This window comes from Saimiri boliviensis, chromosome 1 (assembly GCF_048565385.1).
Source record: "Saimiri boliviensis isolate mSaiBol1 chromosome 1, mSaiBol1.pri, whole genome shotgun sequence".
Taxonomy (NCBI): Eukaryota; Metazoa; Chordata; class Mammalia; order Primates; family Cebidae; genus Saimiri; species Saimiri boliviensis.
Window position 1 is genome coordinate 241,229,995 of NC_133449.1, and position 20,471 is coordinate 241,250,465.

Here is a 20,471-nt window from a genome sequence, read left to right on the forward strand (position 1 = left end):
ATCAGAACATCTGAAAGGCAGAAAAATGCTAAAAGATAAGAAATTATAACTCCTGGCCGGACGAGAGGACTCAAGTCCATAATTCCAGTACTTTGGGAAGTTGGGGTCAGGAGTTTGAGACCAGCCTGGCCAACATGATGAAACTCCGTCTCTACCAAAAATACAAAAATTAGCTGGGTGTGGTGGCACATGCCTGAATCCCAGCTATTCAGGAGGCTGGGGCAGGAGAATTGCCTGAATCCAGGGGATGGAGGCTGCAGTCAGTCAAGATCACACCACTGCATTCCAGCCTGGGTGATGAAGTGAGACTCTCAAAAAAAGTTTAAAGAAAAAAAAGAAAGAAAGAAATTTTAACTCTTTACTAAGCTCTTCTGAAAGCATGAAACACTGCAAATTGCTGAACCTTCATGAACTAATGTCAGTCATCTTTTATTCTCAAGGCCTCAGATATTACTGAAGAATATATTTGAACTAGGTGTGATGACTCATGCCTGTAATCCTGGCACTTTGGGAGGCCAAGGAGGGCAGATCACTTAAGGTCAGTAGTTCAAGATCAGCCTGGCCAACGTGGTGAAACTCCACCTCTACTAAAAATACAAAACTTAGCTAGGCATAGCGGTGTACACCTGTAATCCCAGCTACTCAGGAGGCTGAGGTATAAGAATCACTTGCACCTAGGAGACAGAGGTTGCAGTGAGCCAAAATCACTACATCGCACTCCAGCCTGGGCAACAGAGCAAGATTCCATCTCAAAAAAATAAACATAAATATTTAGGAATTAATGTGAACATGTGAACTTTCCTCTACACCAAACAACTTTAAATGGCCAAGAAAAAAATTAAACATTTCCATGACATCTGAAAAGGGAAATTCAAGTTATTAAAAAGGAATTAAAATAGTATTTGGTGCGGTGAAAGGTAAACTAACAATTACAGAAACACAAAAACGTGTGACACAGAATCAATAAAAATAGCTTTGCAGTAAAGGTGCAGTTACAAGGCTCAAACTGATACCCACAGCAAAGGAGGTTACATTAATTCTTCAACTTGTGGTTCAATGTGCTGAAATCCAGCTGCAATGTTTATTTTGAGCCTTTTTTTAACAAAACGTACTATTGCTTTCAATTTTATGCTTCTGAGGTAGTTTTTAAAAGTAAGTACCAAGTAGTAGTGAGAGAATTCTCAAACTTAATCTCTAAAATAAAGGAAAAGGGCTACTATACTTCTGATACAAAGCATCAGCTTCCTCATGTTTTAATACAGTGACAATAATCTTCTCCCAGGACTGTTGTCAAGATTAAGTAAGGTGACACAGAAAAAAGTCTGCTGACATCATGTCTGGCATATAGTAAAGTGCACAATAAATGTCTACGATTATCTTTTATTACCTAGTCAAAGGCTAGTATTAGGAATAAACTACTTTAAAAATGGGAAACATATATTCCTTTATGTCAAATTATTTTCTATTATAAAAACATCTTTAAAGTATCTTTAAAATTTGCTTATATATTTAATATTTTTAAAATAGTGTAATACAAGTTAGGAGCTTCCTTTTATAGTCATGGTATCATCTTAAGTAAGGATGTGGGGTTTAGATAATCAAATCTCAAGGTTGTTCTCATTTTACAGCTGGTACTATGGCAACCTGCTGCCACCTGGTGGTAGTATACCTATAATAAACTGAAATAACAGTTTCAAGGAAAAAAATCTAACCCTTAAAACCGACCAAATAAAACAGAATCAAAATTTATGCACTTAACAAAATAAAAGTTAAAATTAACTTAGGTGACAAAGAGGACTAACACTGCAACTTTAGAAATCATTTTGCATATTAAAATTTATCACACCATTCAAAAAAAGTCCAGAAAAAGCCTAAGAGGCAAATTCGTAATGTGTCTCTTGTTTGTTTTTGGGTTTTTTTTTTTTTGAGACAGAGTCTTGCTCTGTCACCAGGAGCCAGGCTGGAGTGCAGTGGCACAAGCTTGGCTCACTGCAACCTCCGCCTCCTGGGTTCAAGCAATGTTCCTGCCTCAGCAACCGAAGTAGTTGGGACCACAGGCGCGTGCCACCACACCCAGCTAATTTTTCTATTTTTCAGTAGAGACGGGGTTTCACCATGTTGGCCAGGATGGTCTCAATCTCTTGACCTCATGATCTGCCAGCCTCAGCCTCCCAAAGTACTGGGATTATAGGCTTGAGAATGGAGCCCAGCCCCTAATGTGCTTTTTAAAAAAGTATCTTTCCCTGCCATCCCACCCTCTAAGAAAATAACAATTACTAATATTCTATTACAATAGTTGTTACAAAGAATAGCTAAAACTTTTCAAATAATGTAGGACAGTATCATCTGTTTCTCCACAGATTCAAATGGCACTTCCTCTGCTAGAGAAACTTCTACTCTGAAATTAGAAGAAAATGTTCTTATATTACTTTACAGGTTCCATTTGCATAGAGTAACTTTTCTCCCTCCGTAAAAATCTGTTCCCAATTGTCATCAGCAAACCCCTTGGTAAAAATTAAGCATTATCAAACCTGCTGGAACTACGAGATCTTCGCGATGCATTATAACTCCTGGGTGGTGTTCTGGATTTTTTATCCTTCTTTCTTTTTTCATCTATCTCTTTGGATCTGTCTTTTTCTCGTTCCTTTTCTTTGTCCTGCTCCTTTTCCTTCTCTTTGTCTCGATCCTTTTCATGCTCTTTTTCCCGTTCTTTCTCTCTGTCCTTTTCCTTGTCTTTTTCCCGGTCCTTTTCCCGTTCTTTCTCCCGGTCTTTATCTTTGTTTTTACCCCGTTCCTTTTCTTTTTCACGTTCCTTTTCCCTCTCTCTCTCCTTTTCCCTCTCCTTTTCTCTGTCTTTCTCTTTCACTCTTTCCTTTTCCTTGATCTTCTCTCGAGTGTCTTTTCTCTTGTCCCTTTAAAAACAAAAATAAACAAATTTGTAACTAAAATAATTCTACCTCCTAAAAAAAGACCTCTCCAACAATTACCAACACAAAATAATTTATATTAGCTACAAACATTTACATATAAATTTTTAAATAGCTCAGGTGTACAAGAAGCTGCTAACAAGGCTATTGTATGACACAAGCTGAATTGAGTAGTCTGGAAACCTCATGGGTCACAAAGACATCAGATTCAAATCAATGGCAATCAATATTAATCCCAGATTACTAAAACAATAAGACAAAAAGTTTAATTTCTCTCATTAAAAATCTAAACCACAACAGATTTTTAACAAATGAAGCCAATTAAAATATTATCCCTTAGCATTAACAGGACTCTGAGGAAAAAGAAAATTATTTTTTATTTATTTAAAACTCACCGTGAACGTGAACGACTCCTTGACTTCCGTCTCTCCCTTGATTTAGAGCGTTTTTTATGTGGGCTCTTAGATCTACGTCTGTCTTTCTGTCTTGAACGTGATCTATTATGGGATCTACTCCTAAAGAAAAACAAATTGTTAGAATAGCAAAACTTATTCTTAGAATTTCAACTTTTTTTTTTTTTTTTTGAGACGGAGTTTCGCTCTTGTTACCCAGGCTGGAGTGCAATGGCGTGATCTCGGCTCACCGCAACCTCCACCTCCTGGGTTCAGGCAATTCTCCTGCCTCAGCCTCCTGAGTAGCTGGGATTACAGGTACGTGCCACCATGCCCAGCTAATTTTTTGTATTTTTAGTAGAGACGGGGTTTCACCATGTTGACCAGGATGGTCTCGATCTGTTGACCTCGTGATCCACCCGCCTCAGCCTCCCAAAATGCTGGGATTACAGGCTTGAGCCACCGTGCCCGGCAGAATTTCAACTTTTAAGAATTAACAATCTTTCCAACAAGAAACTTTAAAATCTGTCCTAACAGTATCTAACAATATTTTAAAAACTTCTCTTAAATAATACTTTAGTTATAAAATCTGAAATACGTCTATTGGAAACTTTACAGGGTATTTCCTTGTCTAGAACAGAGACAGAAACAAAGAATTTAACAGTTATTTTGTATATTTTCAGACGTGGCTTTCTTTTGCTAGTCATTTTATGCCTCAAATTAGTATAGAAGATTTTTCCCTATTGACTTGCACATAATCTGGTCTTAACACATCATGACAGGGAGTAGTGGTTACATGGTTCAATAGTTCCTGTGAATGTGTACTGTTTGTCGTAACAAACAATAAGAATGTATAAGGAAACAGTAATAATGACAGCACTAGTGTGACAGGAAAATAAAAATCATTACTTGTAAGTTAAAACTAGATATAATAAGATATTGGATTTGCAATGCCTTGATTTCATAGCAGTAACTATAATCATAACTAACGGCTGAGTATCCTTACCTGAAATGCTTAGAACCAGAAGTGTTTTGAATATCACATTTTGGGAGATTTTGGAGTATTTGCATTACACACACACACACACACACACACACACACACAGAGAGAGAGAGAGAGAGAGAGCCGGTTGAGCATCCCAAACATACAACTGAAAAATCCAAAATGCTCCAAGCAAGCATTTCCTTTGAGCATCATGAAAGTGTTCAAAAAGTTTTGGATTTTGAAGCCTTTTGGATTTCAGATTTTCAAATTTGAGAGTCTCAACCTGTATGAAAAGAAACCTTTAACTGCAGGAAATGTTTAATTGCAGGAAAAGTAACTGTTATTCCAATTTTGACTAGGCCCCCTTTCTCACTGAAAGAATTTTTTGACAACGTGGTTTTTTTTTCATAATGAGGTATCCTAGGAACTACTTATTAAAATATAACAAAATAGATGCACACAACTTAAAATAGCAAAGTGATTAGACTCAACAGCTTTGGAGTCCGACAATCTGGCTCTGAACGTCACACACTACCTGTGAGAACTCTGGCTAGTCAGTTAACCTCTCCAAGCCTGAGTTTCTTCCTCTATAAAGTGGAGTAGGAATCATACCTACACCGCTTAGGGCTGTCATGGGGATTAAAACTGATGATATATGTAAAACTGTGCAGTATTCTCTAGCACAGAGTAAATGTTTAAAACTCTTAACTCTCAATGCCATCACCATTAAAAGTTAACATATATGTAAACTTTAAATTATAACCTTATGTATGCATTCCAAGGAAGCTGAATGAACTTCCATAAGTATGCTTTATACAGTTAAAACTCATCTTGATAGTCATGTTTTAATAAATTAAGTTAGAACAAATACCAGTAAAAGAAATACATATAGCTGGGCCGGCACTGTGGCTCATGCCTGTAATCCCACCACTTTGGGAGGCCAAGGCAGGCGGATCACTTGACGTCGATCAGCCTTGCCAACATGGTGAAACCCCATCTCTACTAAAAATATAAAAATTTGCTGGGCATGGTGGTATGCACCTGTAGTCTCACTTACTCAGGAGGCTGAGGTGGGACAATCACTTGACCCCAGGAGGTAGAGTTTGCAGTGGGCCGAGACTGGGCCACTGCACTCCAGCCTGGAAAACAGAGTGAGACTCTATCTCAAAAAAAAGAAAAAAAAAAAAAGAAAAGAAAAAGACCATGCTTGTGGTATGCTTTGAAACCAGGAAAACCTCCAGACAATAACAAAAATCCTGGATTTTTGTTTTTAAACACATTTTTCAATTAGTCAAAACGTTGACTAGAACATTAACCAACATCATAAATCAAAATTCCAATAGCTAATTTCCATTTAAACTAGTCATCTACTATTTGTCTTTAAAAATAATACACAATTGGCCAGGCATGGTGGCTCACACCTGTAATCCCAGCACTTTGGGAGGCCAAGGTGGGCAGATCACAAAGTCAAGAGATTGAGACCATCCTGGCCAACATGGTGAAACCCATCTCTACTAAAAATACAAAAATTAGCTGAGCCTGGTGGCATGCGCCTGTAATCCCAGCTACTCAGGAGGCTGAGACAGGAGAATTGCCTGGGAGGCCGAGGCTGCGGTGAGATGAGATCGCACCACTGCACTCCAGCCTGACAAGAGTAAGACTCCATCTCAAAAAATAATAATAATAGTAATAATAATATACAACTGTCTTCATATCATAAATATTTTTTAACCTCATTTGTTTCAACATACCACGTTATTTTTTTATTTTTTTTCCAAAGACCCCAGATAAGAAATCACATACATTTTTAATACAAGAAGATAATTCATAGCTTGCTGAAATCTTTATCACTAGTAATTTAAGAGACATGAGGGTTAAGGAGTAGATGTTAAGGCAAAACTGCAAAACTGAAAACACTATTAGTCCATTTACAGCTCCCCACATAGGGTAATCTTGTAAAGTGCCTTTGCTTCTACATACTTAATAAAAAGTCTTACTATAAGATTTCTATTTTAACTTGCCCTTGCTTAAAATATAATCTGCTTTCCTTAAAGCAATGTTTTCCAGCTTTAAACAAACTTATTTTAAAAAATTAATAATAGCCCTCATAAATACATTAATAATAAAAAGCACTGATCACTTGGCTTCCAACCTTACCCTCTAGCTGAGCAAAAGACAGTGCCTAAGAGTAATTATTACATTTTAACTGTGACATTAATATTTTCATGTCAATCTTACCCACTAGTATTTTTCTAATTAAGAATGCTAAAAGTAGGTCAGGTGTGGAGGCTCAAACCTATCTCAGCACTTTGGGAGGTCGAGGTGGGGAGATCACAAGGTCAAAAGATTCAGACCATCCTGGCCAACATGGTGAAACCCCGTCTCTACTAATGTACAAAAATTAAACAGGCATGGTGGCACACGTCTCTAGTCCCAGCTATTCAGGAGACTGAGGCAGGAACATTGCTTGAACCCGGGAGGTGAAGGTTGCAGTCAGCCAAGATTGCACTACTGCACTCCAGCCTGGCAACAGAGCAAGACTCTGTCTCAATCAGGGAAAAAAAAAAAAAATGCTAAAAGTAGTCAAGAGCAGATCTAATCTAACTAAAGATTTATCATTAGTAGCTCTCATTTGTAATGAGAAATTGTATTATTCTGAATACAAAATCATATTTTTAAATTAAACTGTAAATAGGCCAGGAACAGTGGCTCACGCCTGTAATCCCAGCAATGGGAGGCCGAGGCAGGTGGATCACGAGGTCAACAGATTGAGACCATCCTGGTCAATATGGTGAAACCCCGTTTCTACTAAAAACACAAAAAATTAGCTGACCATGGTGGCGCGTGCCTGTAATCCCAGCTACTCAGGAGGCTGAGGCAGGAGAATTGCCTGAACCCAGGAGGCGGAGGTTGCGGTGAGCCGAGATCATGCCATTGCACTCCAGCCTGGGTAACAAGAGTGAAACTCCGTCTCAAAAAAAACAAAAAACAAAAAAAAAAAAAAAACAGAATTGTAAATAAACAGCAACTTACCATTATGTTGTCTCAAAGTTCATTTGTAAATCAGCTGTTTTCCATTAAAACATTATAAAATGTCTTATAGTTCCTGTGCTAATCTATAAAGGTTATTTGAAATTATAACAATTATAGTACTATCCATCTTTTCTATGTCTCAATAAATAAAACAGGCATCAACACTTGGACAAAATGGAAGCATACTTCCCTAATCCTAGACAAGGTCACAGTGACAAGAAACCCCTTCCTCTCTCTTACCATAAAAAGGGGAAGGAACAGGGAAAGGTTGTGGGGAAGGGCTGGGAGGCAGGAAGCATGACTCTAGAAGCATGTGAAAACAGTGAAAAAGTAGAAGGTGGCCCTTTAAGTTAAAGGGTTCCTGCAACCCACACTCCTGCTAAATCTAATAGGTCAGGGAGAGACCCAAGGGTATCAACTCCCACTAGCACAGGAAGGAAAGTCAAGAAAGGCTTATCAGCCCCTCCCTGATTTCTGGGGGATAGCAGATCCTTCCAGGTCAGAATCTTTAAGTTGTATTTTTAGGTAAGGAATTTTTTTTTCTCATTTAAAGAGAAGTCACCCTCTTTTGTATTTGTTCATGAACTTAAGGCTACATGCTTCCACATGTATGCAAAAAACTAGAATATGCTGACAAAAATATGTATGTAAGCACACATGCCAGTTAAGAACATATACCATGCCTGTAATCCCAGCACTTCGGGAGGCCAAGGCAGGAGGATCACTTGAGCTAAGGAGTTTGAGACCAACCTGGGCAGCATGATGAAACCCAGTCTCTACAAAAAACACAGTTAGCCAGGCATGGTGGTACACATCTGTGGTCTCAGCTACTTGAGAAGCTGAGGTAGGAGGATCACTTGAGCCTGGAGGAGGAGGTTGCAGTGAGCCGAGATCATGCCATAGCACTCCAGTCTGGGCAACAGACTGAGACTGCATCTCAAAAAAAAAAAAAAACCAAATCCACACAATTTCTAATGCTACGTGGACATTTTGTGTATATTTGTTTAGACAGAGCTACACAAAAATACTCTCATAAATAAGAACGCTAATCAATAAATTTCAATTTAGACTGTATAACTCCTCCCCCACTAACCCTTGGTGGGGAGAAATATCTGAATATACTTAAAACAAAAACCTTAGACAGCAAAATTATTTGCTGTAATTTCAAAAAGCACATAAAACTTCACATAGATCATCAAAAAAACAACAATGTTATTAATCATCAAGTTTTGGCTTGTTCCAGTCTTGGACATTAGCTCTCTCTTACAATCAACACAATATGAGATTCGGGTCATTGGTCTTCCTCAGAAAGGAAGTTGTAATATTACTCTTTAGCCTAATTTTATTTTTCCTTGATCTCCTTTACCCTCACCACGTCCTGTGAACATATGGAAATATCCATAGTCTAGTACCACTGCAACTTCTGTTCCACCTTCCTTTCCTGACACTGGCTTCTGCTGCACTGCCTTATTTCTTATACATGCAACAACCTCCTTCACTTGATTCTGAAAGTGCCTTACGGTAAGACCTTGAATAAAGACAGTAAACCATATTCCAAAGGAGATTTTTGCAAAGTAAGAATAGACAAGTATATACCAGATACTAGAATCTAAGAAAGAACATACTATTTTCCGCATTCTTTGAATCTCCTTGATCAACAACAACAACAACAAAAGTAAACTAAGCCTGCTGGTGAAACAATATACAACAAACTGGTTCCTTTTTTCCCTACCCCAAATCCTTTCTCCTTCTTTAAAACCCCTAACAACAGACACAAATACTCTTCCCTCCTGCTCTCTCAAGAGATACATATGTACACGTAACATCCAATTAGGATCCACTATACATCCTTTCACATTTCAACAACAGCCCCCTCCATACCTTAAAAAAGACAACAAAATTTGTAACTTTACTAACGATCTTTAGGGTACTTCCAATCAAGATGGTACTGCCAAGTTTGCATTTTGAGGTCCCCTTTATACCAAAGACAAAGAAATGACTGATAAAGAAAATTAAAAGGATAAAGCTATGATCGAAAATAAGACAAACACAGCTTAAGCAAAGTACTACAACTGAAGCCAAAACTGCAAGTTACTCCTGTGTTTCAGGTCCAAAAGTGGGCAGAGGAGGCTCTTATCACCAGTAATACCAAGGACTCAAAATGTTCCACTGGATACACAGTACTGAAAATAGGGAACTGCTTGAAACTAAGATCTGGGATGGTGCTCTCCAGACCTGGAGTGGACTGGAAAAAGAAAACAAAAAAGCTGCAACTTAAATATGTTCCCTTTTCTCAATATGAAGAATGACAACAACTTTAGTCACTTCTATATAAGGACTAGTTTACTCCTAGAAAAATCTGGAAGAGAGTATCTCTGGACACAAAACTAACTTCTAAAAATAAAGATAAGTCACATATTTAAAAATTAAGTATCATCAGACAAAATTTTATTCTCAACTACAGTATTACAATTAGAACAATACTTAATGGTAATCACACTTCAGGTGTACACTACTGAAATTTCTAAATTCTGATATTTTGACAAAAACTCAAAAATTTTTAATATTTTAAATACAAAACTAAAATAAAATTTAAACATAACAGCAGAAATTCTCACCTGTGTTTTGATTGTGATCTTTTCCTTCTAGAATGGGATTTTGAGCTAGACCTGGATTTTGAGCGAGTATGGGAACGAGATCGACCGCCTTTTCTTTCATTGCTCTTTCCAGACTCTGAGAGGAAAAAACCACTTTGCAGTGTAAGCTCAGAACAATTAAAGATCCCAGTTAATAATCAGGCACAAGTGGAATGTACCACATATAGTGCAAGGGGCCTACTCTCTGTACATCCTCCTCCTTCAGAAACATCCAAGAAAGTCATTGCATAAACTCGTTGAGTGCAGCCACCCTGCAGCAGTACATATAAACCAGATGATTATAAACAGCTGTTCGTAATATTTTGTTGCTGCCGTAACGTACGATTATAACATGTCTGTAATTCCTGTGACAGTGATTTTAAGTCCTTTCTCCATTTATTCTGCTAGAATTGAAGCTTAAATTCTGAGTGTTGATTTAGAAAACGTGCTCAAATGTAAACCACCTAGACGTTTTTAGAATGGGTTTTAAAATTATTTTCATTAGCAAGACAAAAGTTTGAATAGGTGTTCCTTTTTACCTTGCTAAAACATAGTATCTGTATTTTTTTCTAAATCATGGGCTCTCTTTTCTATTTTTAAAAGTAAAATTTTGAGGAAAAGTAAACCTGCTTTATCATAAAATTTTACATGTATTTACTCTTTTTTTGCCTTACAATAACATTTTTGCTTTCAGCAAATCACCTTTGAGCACTGATTTTGCTATGAAAATACAGAGCTGATTAGCTCAGACTAAAGCGCCTCAATTCAGTGTCACGGGAAAGGATAAGATTTGTGCTAAGTTGTTTTTTCACATGAGTATGCTACTTACTATTTCTTGAGTTTCAGTCTTCTTGTTTATAAAATGAAGTGACTGAACAAAATAATTTCTAAAATTCCTTCCAATTCTAAGATTCTATGGTCTTTAAACTATGACTATGTAACAATATTATGGCCTTACCTGGTTCAATAGCTGCTGAGATAAATGATTGAGCTTCTCGTACTCGCTTCATTACTTCTTCTAACTCCTTAGCTGCAGCCTGAGGTGTCATCTCAGGGGGTTTTACTATTGCATTGTTGGAGTGATTTATTCTAAATTAAAAATATTAGCATATCACAAATACACACCACATTTTATAAAACATGAAATAAATGTTTACATGACACACATATTTATAAATTTGAGGACATCTCAGAAGCACATTAAGAATGATATAGCTAAATACAGAACAACCAAAAGCAACCTCAAAACTATGATTAATCTCTCATCCCCATTTCCTATCATTCCTTGCTAATACAACCAAAAGCAGGGAAAAAAAAATTGAACCCTAGCTAACTTAATTCAAACAGACTAGATTAAGTGCTTTTCCACTGCTTAAAATTAAAATAGATTAAAATGTTGATACCAATATGAAGATGAATCATTTCTACTTTCAGATCAAAAGATCTTAGTGATATCCTGTACACTCTAGAAGAATGAAAGGAAAGCTATGTGTATGTTATTATATGATGTACACCTTTTTAACCAACCTTGAACCATAGCTGAGTCAGAAACAGCTTTGAATGTGCAAGGCATCTGATAAAACTCTTCCTCTACAGGTAAGACTGACTTCTCTGATGCACATGAATGGATGTTATGTGTCTTGCTTTACCTCTTCCACACTTGGAAGACAAGTATCCACTAAAAATAGTTACTTATCCTTTAACAGAAAAATCCTATCAAATTGTGTAACTCAAGCACTTTATGAAATTCAAGCAAAACTACATTTGCCTCAATAATCTGCATGAAAATAGAATTTCTGATCTGGAGTATCTCGAAGGCTGTATCAACATTTACCAACAAGGATTTAAGCAAACCTTAAAAGTCAAAACGTCTGGTTTAAAACATTTCTAGGCACTTATAATTTCCTTCTGTAGATTTTGAATTTACCAGCTATTACTGGAAGTACTATAATGAAATCCATATGTTAAGTTGCTCAATTAGTCTAAGGTCATAACGTAAAACCAACCTGACTTATTAGGAAAAAGACCTATAACCATTATGCAGGGTATATAAATAATGTAAACATTGAATTAGACCCTAGAAAACAGAAAATGAGAAAATAAATGTCTCTAAATAAAGGAATTTAAAGACTAAAATGGTAAGCATCACAGGTATTTCATTTATACTTAACACAAAGTCTTCCTTTCCACAAATTGCCAATTACTATTAAAAAGAAAAAAAAAAGCCTTAATTACATCAAAAATACTTTAAATTTTTTCAAAATCATTAAAATTTCTTTGTTTAGGATTTCTTACTTCAGTGGCCTGTCTCCAAACATAACTCCATTAAAAGCAAGGGCCCTTGGTACAGAATTTTGGTCTGCAAATTCCACAAAAGCAAACCGAGTTGGCTGAGTCTCATCACCTGCCATCCGCACAAACTTCACTTCTCCAACTTGTTTAAAAAATTCAAGTAGTTGATCAGCTGTCGTTGTCTAAGGAAACAAAGTGACACTTTGATAAAATATATGCATTTTTTAAAATCAGGTAAATATTACTGTATCCACTGACAGGATTTTTAAGAAGAGAAAAAGAATAAGGGCTACTGTTTTTTTTCTTCTTAAATTAGTTACCTGGGAATTCAAATTTCCAACATAAACCGTTCTCCTAATTTCATCTATTTTGGAAGGATCCACATTTCCCATAAGTGGTGGCTGTGGTATCTCTCCGAGTGTTGCAATGTTGGGGTCTAGTGCTGCTGCTGGTATAGCTCCCAAACTGCTAAGTGAAACACCAAGCTATTGAGAGAAGGAAAAAAATAACGCAAAATATATATTTTCTATTAGTTTACAAAATCACCATTCTCTAATCTGGAAAAGAATGAACTAACTCAACCAGAATGAAAGGAGACTAGGAACTCCAAACTTTAAGTATATGTCTGACTTATTAAAATAAAGTCACATTCATTTTAAATGTAATTTGAAATATATTTTTTGTCTGGATATTTTAACCACTTTTAAACTTGACCCTAAAAGCAGGCAGTTTCTCATTATTTGAGGTAGCTATGTTCTATAAAGTTTCCACAAACAATGAATTATTGAATATTAAACAATTATTCCCAGGGAAAATACAGGGTGAAATTCCTACAAGCCTCTGGTCACATTTACATTAACTAATAAAATGTTTAACCTTATTTTATATGTGCTTCTGTTTAAAGACACCTTACTGTTATATATTGTCAGTTCATTAACACTGAACTCACAGCCGGCAGCACTATCAAATGAAGCTTACCTAATACATTTATTTAATATTTTCACCATGAGGTACTTCACAATCTTTCTGCATTTAGGAACACTACACAGCACTTTAGCACTATACTAGTGGGCCAACATTTACAGCAAAATCACCAACAAAAAGCACAATTCAAAAAACATAGCCACGAACAGACTGCATGCCTGTTTACAGCCTGAGTGCCAAAACAAGAAGACTTTGACCTCCTATGCAAACATGCATATAGACGGACTCAAATTTTTCATCACTCTGTGTATGACCACAAATGACCACAAAAGCACTGCAACCACTGATTTGGGGATCTCAAAAAAATTTTTACCTACTAAGTGAATTCACAAATACAGAATTCAAGAGCTTTCAAGAAAAAAAGACACTCTTTTCATTTCTACTTATGCTATTTGAGAACATAATGATCGTTAATGACCATATATACAAATACAGTATGAAACTACTAATATTCAACAACTGTTAAGTAATGGCACTTCCTAAAGGTGAAAACACAAGTTTATGAAATCAACGTCACTTATTGGCACAGCAGCCAATCGGATCTTTCTAAAACATGTTAAATCATGTCATATCCCTGCTTAAAACCCATTAATGGTTTCTAATTACCTTAAGAATAAAATTCAAACCGCTTTGCCCTACCATAATGTGTCCTATCTATCCCCTCCAATTTCAAACACTCATGATCCTCACTATACTTCATCCATACTGACTACCATTCTGTTTTACACCCAAGTTCAATTAAAAAACATTTCCCCCAAAAAATCAGAATGCAGGTCTTTAGCATAGCAATGTTATGTAAAACTACAAATTTATAATTTTGCACTTCATAGTTTCAGAAACCACTTTTACAATCTAGATAAATTAACCATAAACACATAGCTTATTTATAGTTCACTCCCTATCCAACACCATAAAGCTGGATTCAACTTCCAATTTAGACAAGCTTTATATTTTGTTTTAGGTTAGGTTTTGAAGAAAAATGGTACTTCTTTAAATATGGCCAGAATTTTTTTAACAAAAACCAAGAGCCAGTAATAGTAATATCCTTTTTTAATCCCACTTGGAAATCACAAAGGAGGCATTAATAAGTTATGACTTAATTCTGCATAGCTAACAGAAAAACATTTTTGCCATGTTTTCACCTTGTTATATTCTCTCAGTATCAGACAAAGGTTTCTCTGAGATACTTTTCCCATTATCAAAGTTGTGGATCATTTCACGGATTTTAAAGAGATTTAGTCCTCATTAACTGAGAAATAGTTACCTAGATCCTCCATGCTATCTAAAATACTGAGTTTTAATAACTGATTTTCTAATGAATAATAGAGTTCTCAAATTCAAATGAATCCCTACTTCAGGAGTAAACCCAAAACACTGCTGAAGTCAATGATAAAGTAGAAAAAAACTTTATGATTTCAAATCCTCTCCATTAAAAAAAAAAAAAAAAATCCAAATGCAAAATAATTTTCCAAGCTCTCTATTCAAATGGTCACACAGTTTAATGTTCACCTCTTTCATAAAAGGGCTTATATACTTACAGTAGTCAAAGGATTTGGGGTTGGTATCGGAAGCAGTCCTGCACCAGGCATCAGACTTGTCATGGTTGGAGCAGGAGCCAATAAAGAGAGGGCTTTGGATTCCTCTGGGATTTTACCTGCAGAGGCAAGTTCCAAACATTACAGAAAGCAGAAACACCACACAAACTTTACACTATGATTTTACAATTACCCTTGCAGTTAAAAAATAATAATAAAAAATGAATCTATCTATCAGATCCATATAAAGAAATAAATAAGAACTTAAGTCTTTCCTTTTATCCTGCTCTACTAGGAAAAATAAAAGTGAGCAAAACTTCAAATATTAACAATCTCATTAATGGAATATTATTTTAAAAACTGAATAATGTAGACAATTATTTAACACTTTGAGCTATGGGTCACCTGTACTGGAAACTTAATGTTCATGAACCAAACGATATCAAGCATGGACGCTTTCCCAGGACGGTGTTTTCGCGGTGATCGAAAGTTGTGTTACACATGACAACCGTTCGTGTTGGCTGCATCACTAATAGCACACAGAACATCAGATACAGAAAAGAAGAACATTTTTTAAAGTTTAATCCCCAGAAATGGCAAATAACCAAATTAGTCAAAAAAAGAAAAAGAAAAAACAAATATGTGCGAATTGAAATTTGTTTCTTAATGAGTGCCCCTATTCTGTTACTGAAACTACCTATTTGTGATGCAAACAAATTCTGATAACCCTCCAATAGATTCCATTTAATTTCAAATAGAAAACAAAAACTTACTTGACATAATCAACTTTAATGTAAAAGGAAGCCTATATCCATACAGCTAATCAGGCATCTCACCACCATCAGCGATGCCTAATGAGGAATTCAGTTCCAAAAAATATGCCTTGGGAAACTGCTAAAAAAATTTTTAGGGGAAAAAAAAAAGTTCCCTTTTTCAGAAAACTTCTTAAAGTACTAACTTTCAGAACCAATTTATGTATACTTAACTAAAGGGGGAGCTGAATGCATTAAAGCTTGCTTATAAACATTTTAACTGTCCAATAACAAGAGTAGCACTAAAATAATCTAACACTAAGAAGGGAAAAAAAACCCTACAACCTAAAAAAATGAAAAACCTACTCTGAAGTAAGTATGATTTGTCATATTCATTGCTGAATTCTAATCAATTACTTCTGATAAGGACTGCAACTTTCACGTTATTTTTCCTTATCTTCTTAGGCAAAAAAATAAAATTCTTAAATAGTTGACTACATGTGGATATATTTAGAACACTCATGTGCTAGCTGGTGAAGCATTTCCATTATTAATTCTCCAAAAGTGTTTTAAAAGACAATGCACAAAATCATGCTAAACTGAAATATAGCATATGCAGTAAATTTCCACAAGCACCATGCCTTGTTTCAGTTGTAAAAATTTATATGAACAACCAGATGTGTAAAGTAAATCCCTAAACAATATTATCTGGATATATCTCTAAACATGGATGGAACTCAATTCAGAATTGAAAACTTGATTTAAATAATAGCTATGCCTTATTTATTAGGAAGCAAATAAAAATTACATTTTATTAGTTTTAGCAAATGCCTACTACTTTCTAACTTTACAGCATCTAGGTTTATATTACTTCACTAATTTCAAAACCAAAGTTATTTTATTATTTCAGTATAAATTCTGGAGATCAGATTTCTTAACATGCATAAACAAAAGGCAGGCAGGCCTTATTGAAAACGTCAAATAACAATAATCTGTTTTATATGTATTAGTTACTGGTATTAACACATGTATTTATGTATACCCACATATAGACTATACTGTTATATTGATTTCACCTGTTTTTTTGTTAAAAATTTTGTTATAAATTATCTTAAAAGGTTTGTAAAACCTGAACATTCTTGGCGAGGTTTTGAGATAAACTCCCATCTTCACTACCTTAATATATGCACCTAAAAAAGCTAAGAGTTCTAATCTAGTAATGCTCCAAATTTAATATTACTTGTCCATTAATAAGCAAAACTTCCCACTGAAGACAGTGTAGAAAGACTACACGAACAAAAAGGGTATTCAACACCAGTCAAAAGTTAATTACTTAGTATTACGAAATCTTTCACTTTTGACTTAAAGTATCAATAGGTTGTCAGACTCTCTCACTGCCTTTCACAAGAGTAAACTACTATAAATGTGTAACTCCGCTGTTAAGCACATTTTCAAATAAATTAACTGTTAATTACCATTCTAATTACTCTATATACTTATTCTAATTACCTAATGGTAATGGTGACAGTACTTTAAGAAAAATCTCCATCACTTAATTTCCAAGATAGAATTCTATCAAATTTACCCTCCAAATAACAGAGTTTATAAAAGTATAAAACAAATAAGCATTTAGCATTTTTCCCAAACTATACTCCTCAAAGTCACTGAGGAAAACATCTCTCACAATATTAAAGTATTAGTCCTAATCTCAAAATCCATTTAGAAGCTAGTATCCTCCAAAGAATATTCAACAAAAAAATTCACGCTAACAAAAACACACATGCAAATAAGTAAGTTTCTCAAATATCCATTCCCCACATAGGCAATAAAGTCTTCAATAGGTCAAGGAAATGTTATATAATAAATAACCATCACAAAAATAAAAGGCTCTTCTCTGCTCCCAGATTGTTACATTTACTTATTTTCCTTGATGATTTTGTATGCATAAAATTGCAGGGGGAAGGACAAAAATTAGGAGCTATCAGTTTTTACGAGAGATGTAGGTTAGGGGGGAAAAAAAACTAGAAAAATGTTGTGCTGAGATCAGAAAGTGTTCCTGAGATACTTGGCAGTGTTTTAATGTTTAAAGAACAAAATGTACCTTATCAGTCCATACACATGAATTAAGACTCACACTGAGCTTCACAACACTGTATCCTAATTTACCGCATGAAAATTTGCTTTATCTTAAGGTTGAACTCTGCTAATCACCTCCCAATATAATTTGCAACACGTTATGAACCCTTAATGAAATACCATTTACAAAGAACTGGAAAACCAGCTCACAAGTTAAAGTGAAAGAGATTTAACAAAACAAAAACAAAAACAAAAACAAAAAAAGGGACAAAATAAAGAAAAAGAAATGAAATTAAAGTAAAACAATAAAAAACAGAGACAGGGCGTCCATCTTCTGCGGTTCAGACTCCGATCTCATTTCCCCAATGAAGGTTTCACTTGACGGCAGGTTTAGTGGCATGGCAAACAATGCCTAACTCAGGCAAGTGTAACAGGTCTGCCTTGGCCAGTCTAGTCATCTAATAATGCACAAATATCACATAGAGAAAACATACAAAACCAAATTAATAGTCAAAATCCATCTACCAGAAAATGTGGACATAAAGTTATGACTGATGATTAGGCTGACACCCTTGTTATGTTTGACCTTATCTTTTTCTACGTGTTAACATTTATAAAAAGAAATCTGAAATGCACGCAACAACAAAAAGAGGTCATATTTGGACAAGTATAATGAAAGCATATTTTATTTTGAAATGGCATGCTTTATTAACAAAGGCTAATGCTTAATATGCATGAAATTGTTACACATCAAATGTTACTTTTACAGCTTAGGATATTCTCACATTACTGTCTGCACTAAAAAACAGCAATTCGAAGAAACTTAAAAAGCTTAAATTTTTTCTATGGTATTTCTCACTTATGTGATGATGCTGTTTGTTCAACATCAAGGAAAGGATGTAGCCAGTGAGGTCAACAGAACACTGCTTGCTTACAGCACCATAGCACATCTTCCTCTTATAGAACTTACTCCACTGGAATACTTTTCTTTGGTTATTTCACACTCACTCTGCTATCTTTTTTAGTACAATAATGCAATATTTCTCTGCTTGTAGTGCATAATCTGACTTTTAACAGCTCACTGTGAAATCCTCCAGGCTCCATAAATTCATCTCTGCTGTATTTAATACAACTAATGAAAAATGTGTATCTGAATGTTTTACCAGTATCAATTGTAGGTTAGTATTTTAAAGTATTTACTTACTTATAACTAAATTCCAATAAAAGTATGCTTAACTTTTCATGTTCAAAAACAGTAAAACTGTCCAAGTTGTAATATTAAAAATATTAAACAGGTATATCTGAATGTGCATTTATTCATCTCTATCAAGTAAAATAAACAAAAGGGACATCTACATGCCCATAATCTTGAACAGTTATAACAAACCACAGTAGGACTTCTCAGATACACGAAAGATTCTATGGGAATACAGTAGGTCCCAACCAAGCAAAACTGATAAAATTCTTCCTTCCAATTCAGTAACATGCTAATAACATAATAAAAGATCCTATGTTACTGGTGGTATTAATTTTCTGATATAATTAATATTCTAGTTTAATCAACCTTTACCTGATTTTTTTTTTCCCCATGCAGTTTCTCAGTATGAAATTTCACTACAAAGTATGTAGAACAAAACCATTAACCAGCTCCTTTCCCACCTTACCAATTTGGGGCTCCGTGTAGTCTTACAGATCAGCAGATAAGGATATATTTAGCCAATAATTAACTTTAATCCATTTTTATCTTTCCTACCCACTCTAACCCCCAAGCATGGGAAAGACACTTCCAAATTTATCTGAAAAATATTGAGAATTTCCTATTCTGGGACTTCAAAAATACCAGCTTAGTACTCACTGTATTAGACTGTAATGTTTTTGACATCCCAGAGCAGGCATTCTGAAATAAACATAAAACCTCAAAAGTACAGCAAACTGCTTATTATATAGTTATTTTAATGTTAGCCTGACCACTAAAAGAGATTTTAAAAATTACATATGAAAGCCCATCAAATTGTTTCCCATAAACTTTATATAGTTTCAAACAGTTCAGTTACAATCATCCACCCAAGAAAATCTACTTAAAGACATTTTAATTTATAATAACCCAATTCTAAACTCCTGTACGTATGCTAGACAGTGCTCTGAATAAAAGTTAATTACACACCAGAAGTGTCAAAATTCAGCACAGTCTATTATACATTAGTGGCTCTGTAAACAGAAGTTACTAAAAAATATTAGTAATAATTAGTTCTTAAAGCAGTTTAAGTCATAAAATTTAACGGATACTGTAAGGCCTTCACTCCAATTTTCAACAACTACCTCCTTGATGGAGGCTTTAGAAAATTGCTTTCCTCTTTTTTCTCGTACCCCTCTTGCCCCTTTTTGAGGCCAATAAAAGAAAAAAATAAATTCCAGTTGCATAGCAAACAATTACACTGAATATAAAATAATGATCTCATAATAACAATTAAGGTAAATTACCTTAAGAGTATACTTAAAAGTATAAATTACAAATATTTTTCTTATAAATATCACTTAATCCCAATTTGCCAAAATGTGTACAGTTTTCATTTGTAACAGTATTAATATTGAACACACAAGGTAAATGCTTTTTTATGCATTTAAAATAATTTCCCATATCAACTTTTTTTTTCATTTCAGAAAGCTTTCTCTACAATCTGCAAATTGACTACAGAAAGCCAAAGCAAACCAGAAGCCAATTTATGAATGTTAAGTTGTAAAGTCTCAAATGTACGTTACTCATAAATTAACCATTTTAATATTACTACTAGGTAAAAATGTTTACCTTCTCCAAACTTCATTCTTACTTTCACACATACACCAGAGTATTGTCTACTT

At 34.9% G+C, this 20,471-nt stretch overlaps 1 protein-coding gene across 3 annotated transcripts in view; it reads right to left on the reverse strand.

The window, feature by feature from the left end:
• Window positions 1–20,471, reverse strand: part of SREK1 (splicing regulatory glutamic acid and lysine rich protein 1) — a 45,748-nt gene that overhangs the window by 14,363 nt on the left and 10,914 nt on the right. For 2 of the 3 annotated variants that reach the window (XM_010336561.2, XM_003925785.4), the window contains exons 3-9: window positions 14,788–14,903; window positions 12,586–12,750; window positions 12,269–12,447; window positions 10,932–11,062; window positions 9,956–10,070; window positions 3,323–3,442; window positions 2,532–2,912 (exon numbers count right to left, since the gene is read on the reverse strand). In XM_010336561.2, the coding sequence (XP_010334863.1) occupies window positions 2,532–2,912; window positions 3,323–3,442; window positions 9,956–10,070; window positions 10,932–11,062; window positions 12,269–12,447; window positions 12,586–12,750; window positions 14,788–14,903 (1,207 nt within the window). Of the gene's footprint in view, window positions 1–2,531; window positions 2,913–3,322; window positions 3,443–9,955; window positions 10,071–10,931; window positions 11,063–12,268; window positions 12,448–12,585; window positions 12,751–14,787; window positions 14,904–15,189; window positions 20,445–20,471 lie in introns of those variants that run through there. The other variant, XM_074385329.1, reaches the window with a different exon arrangement.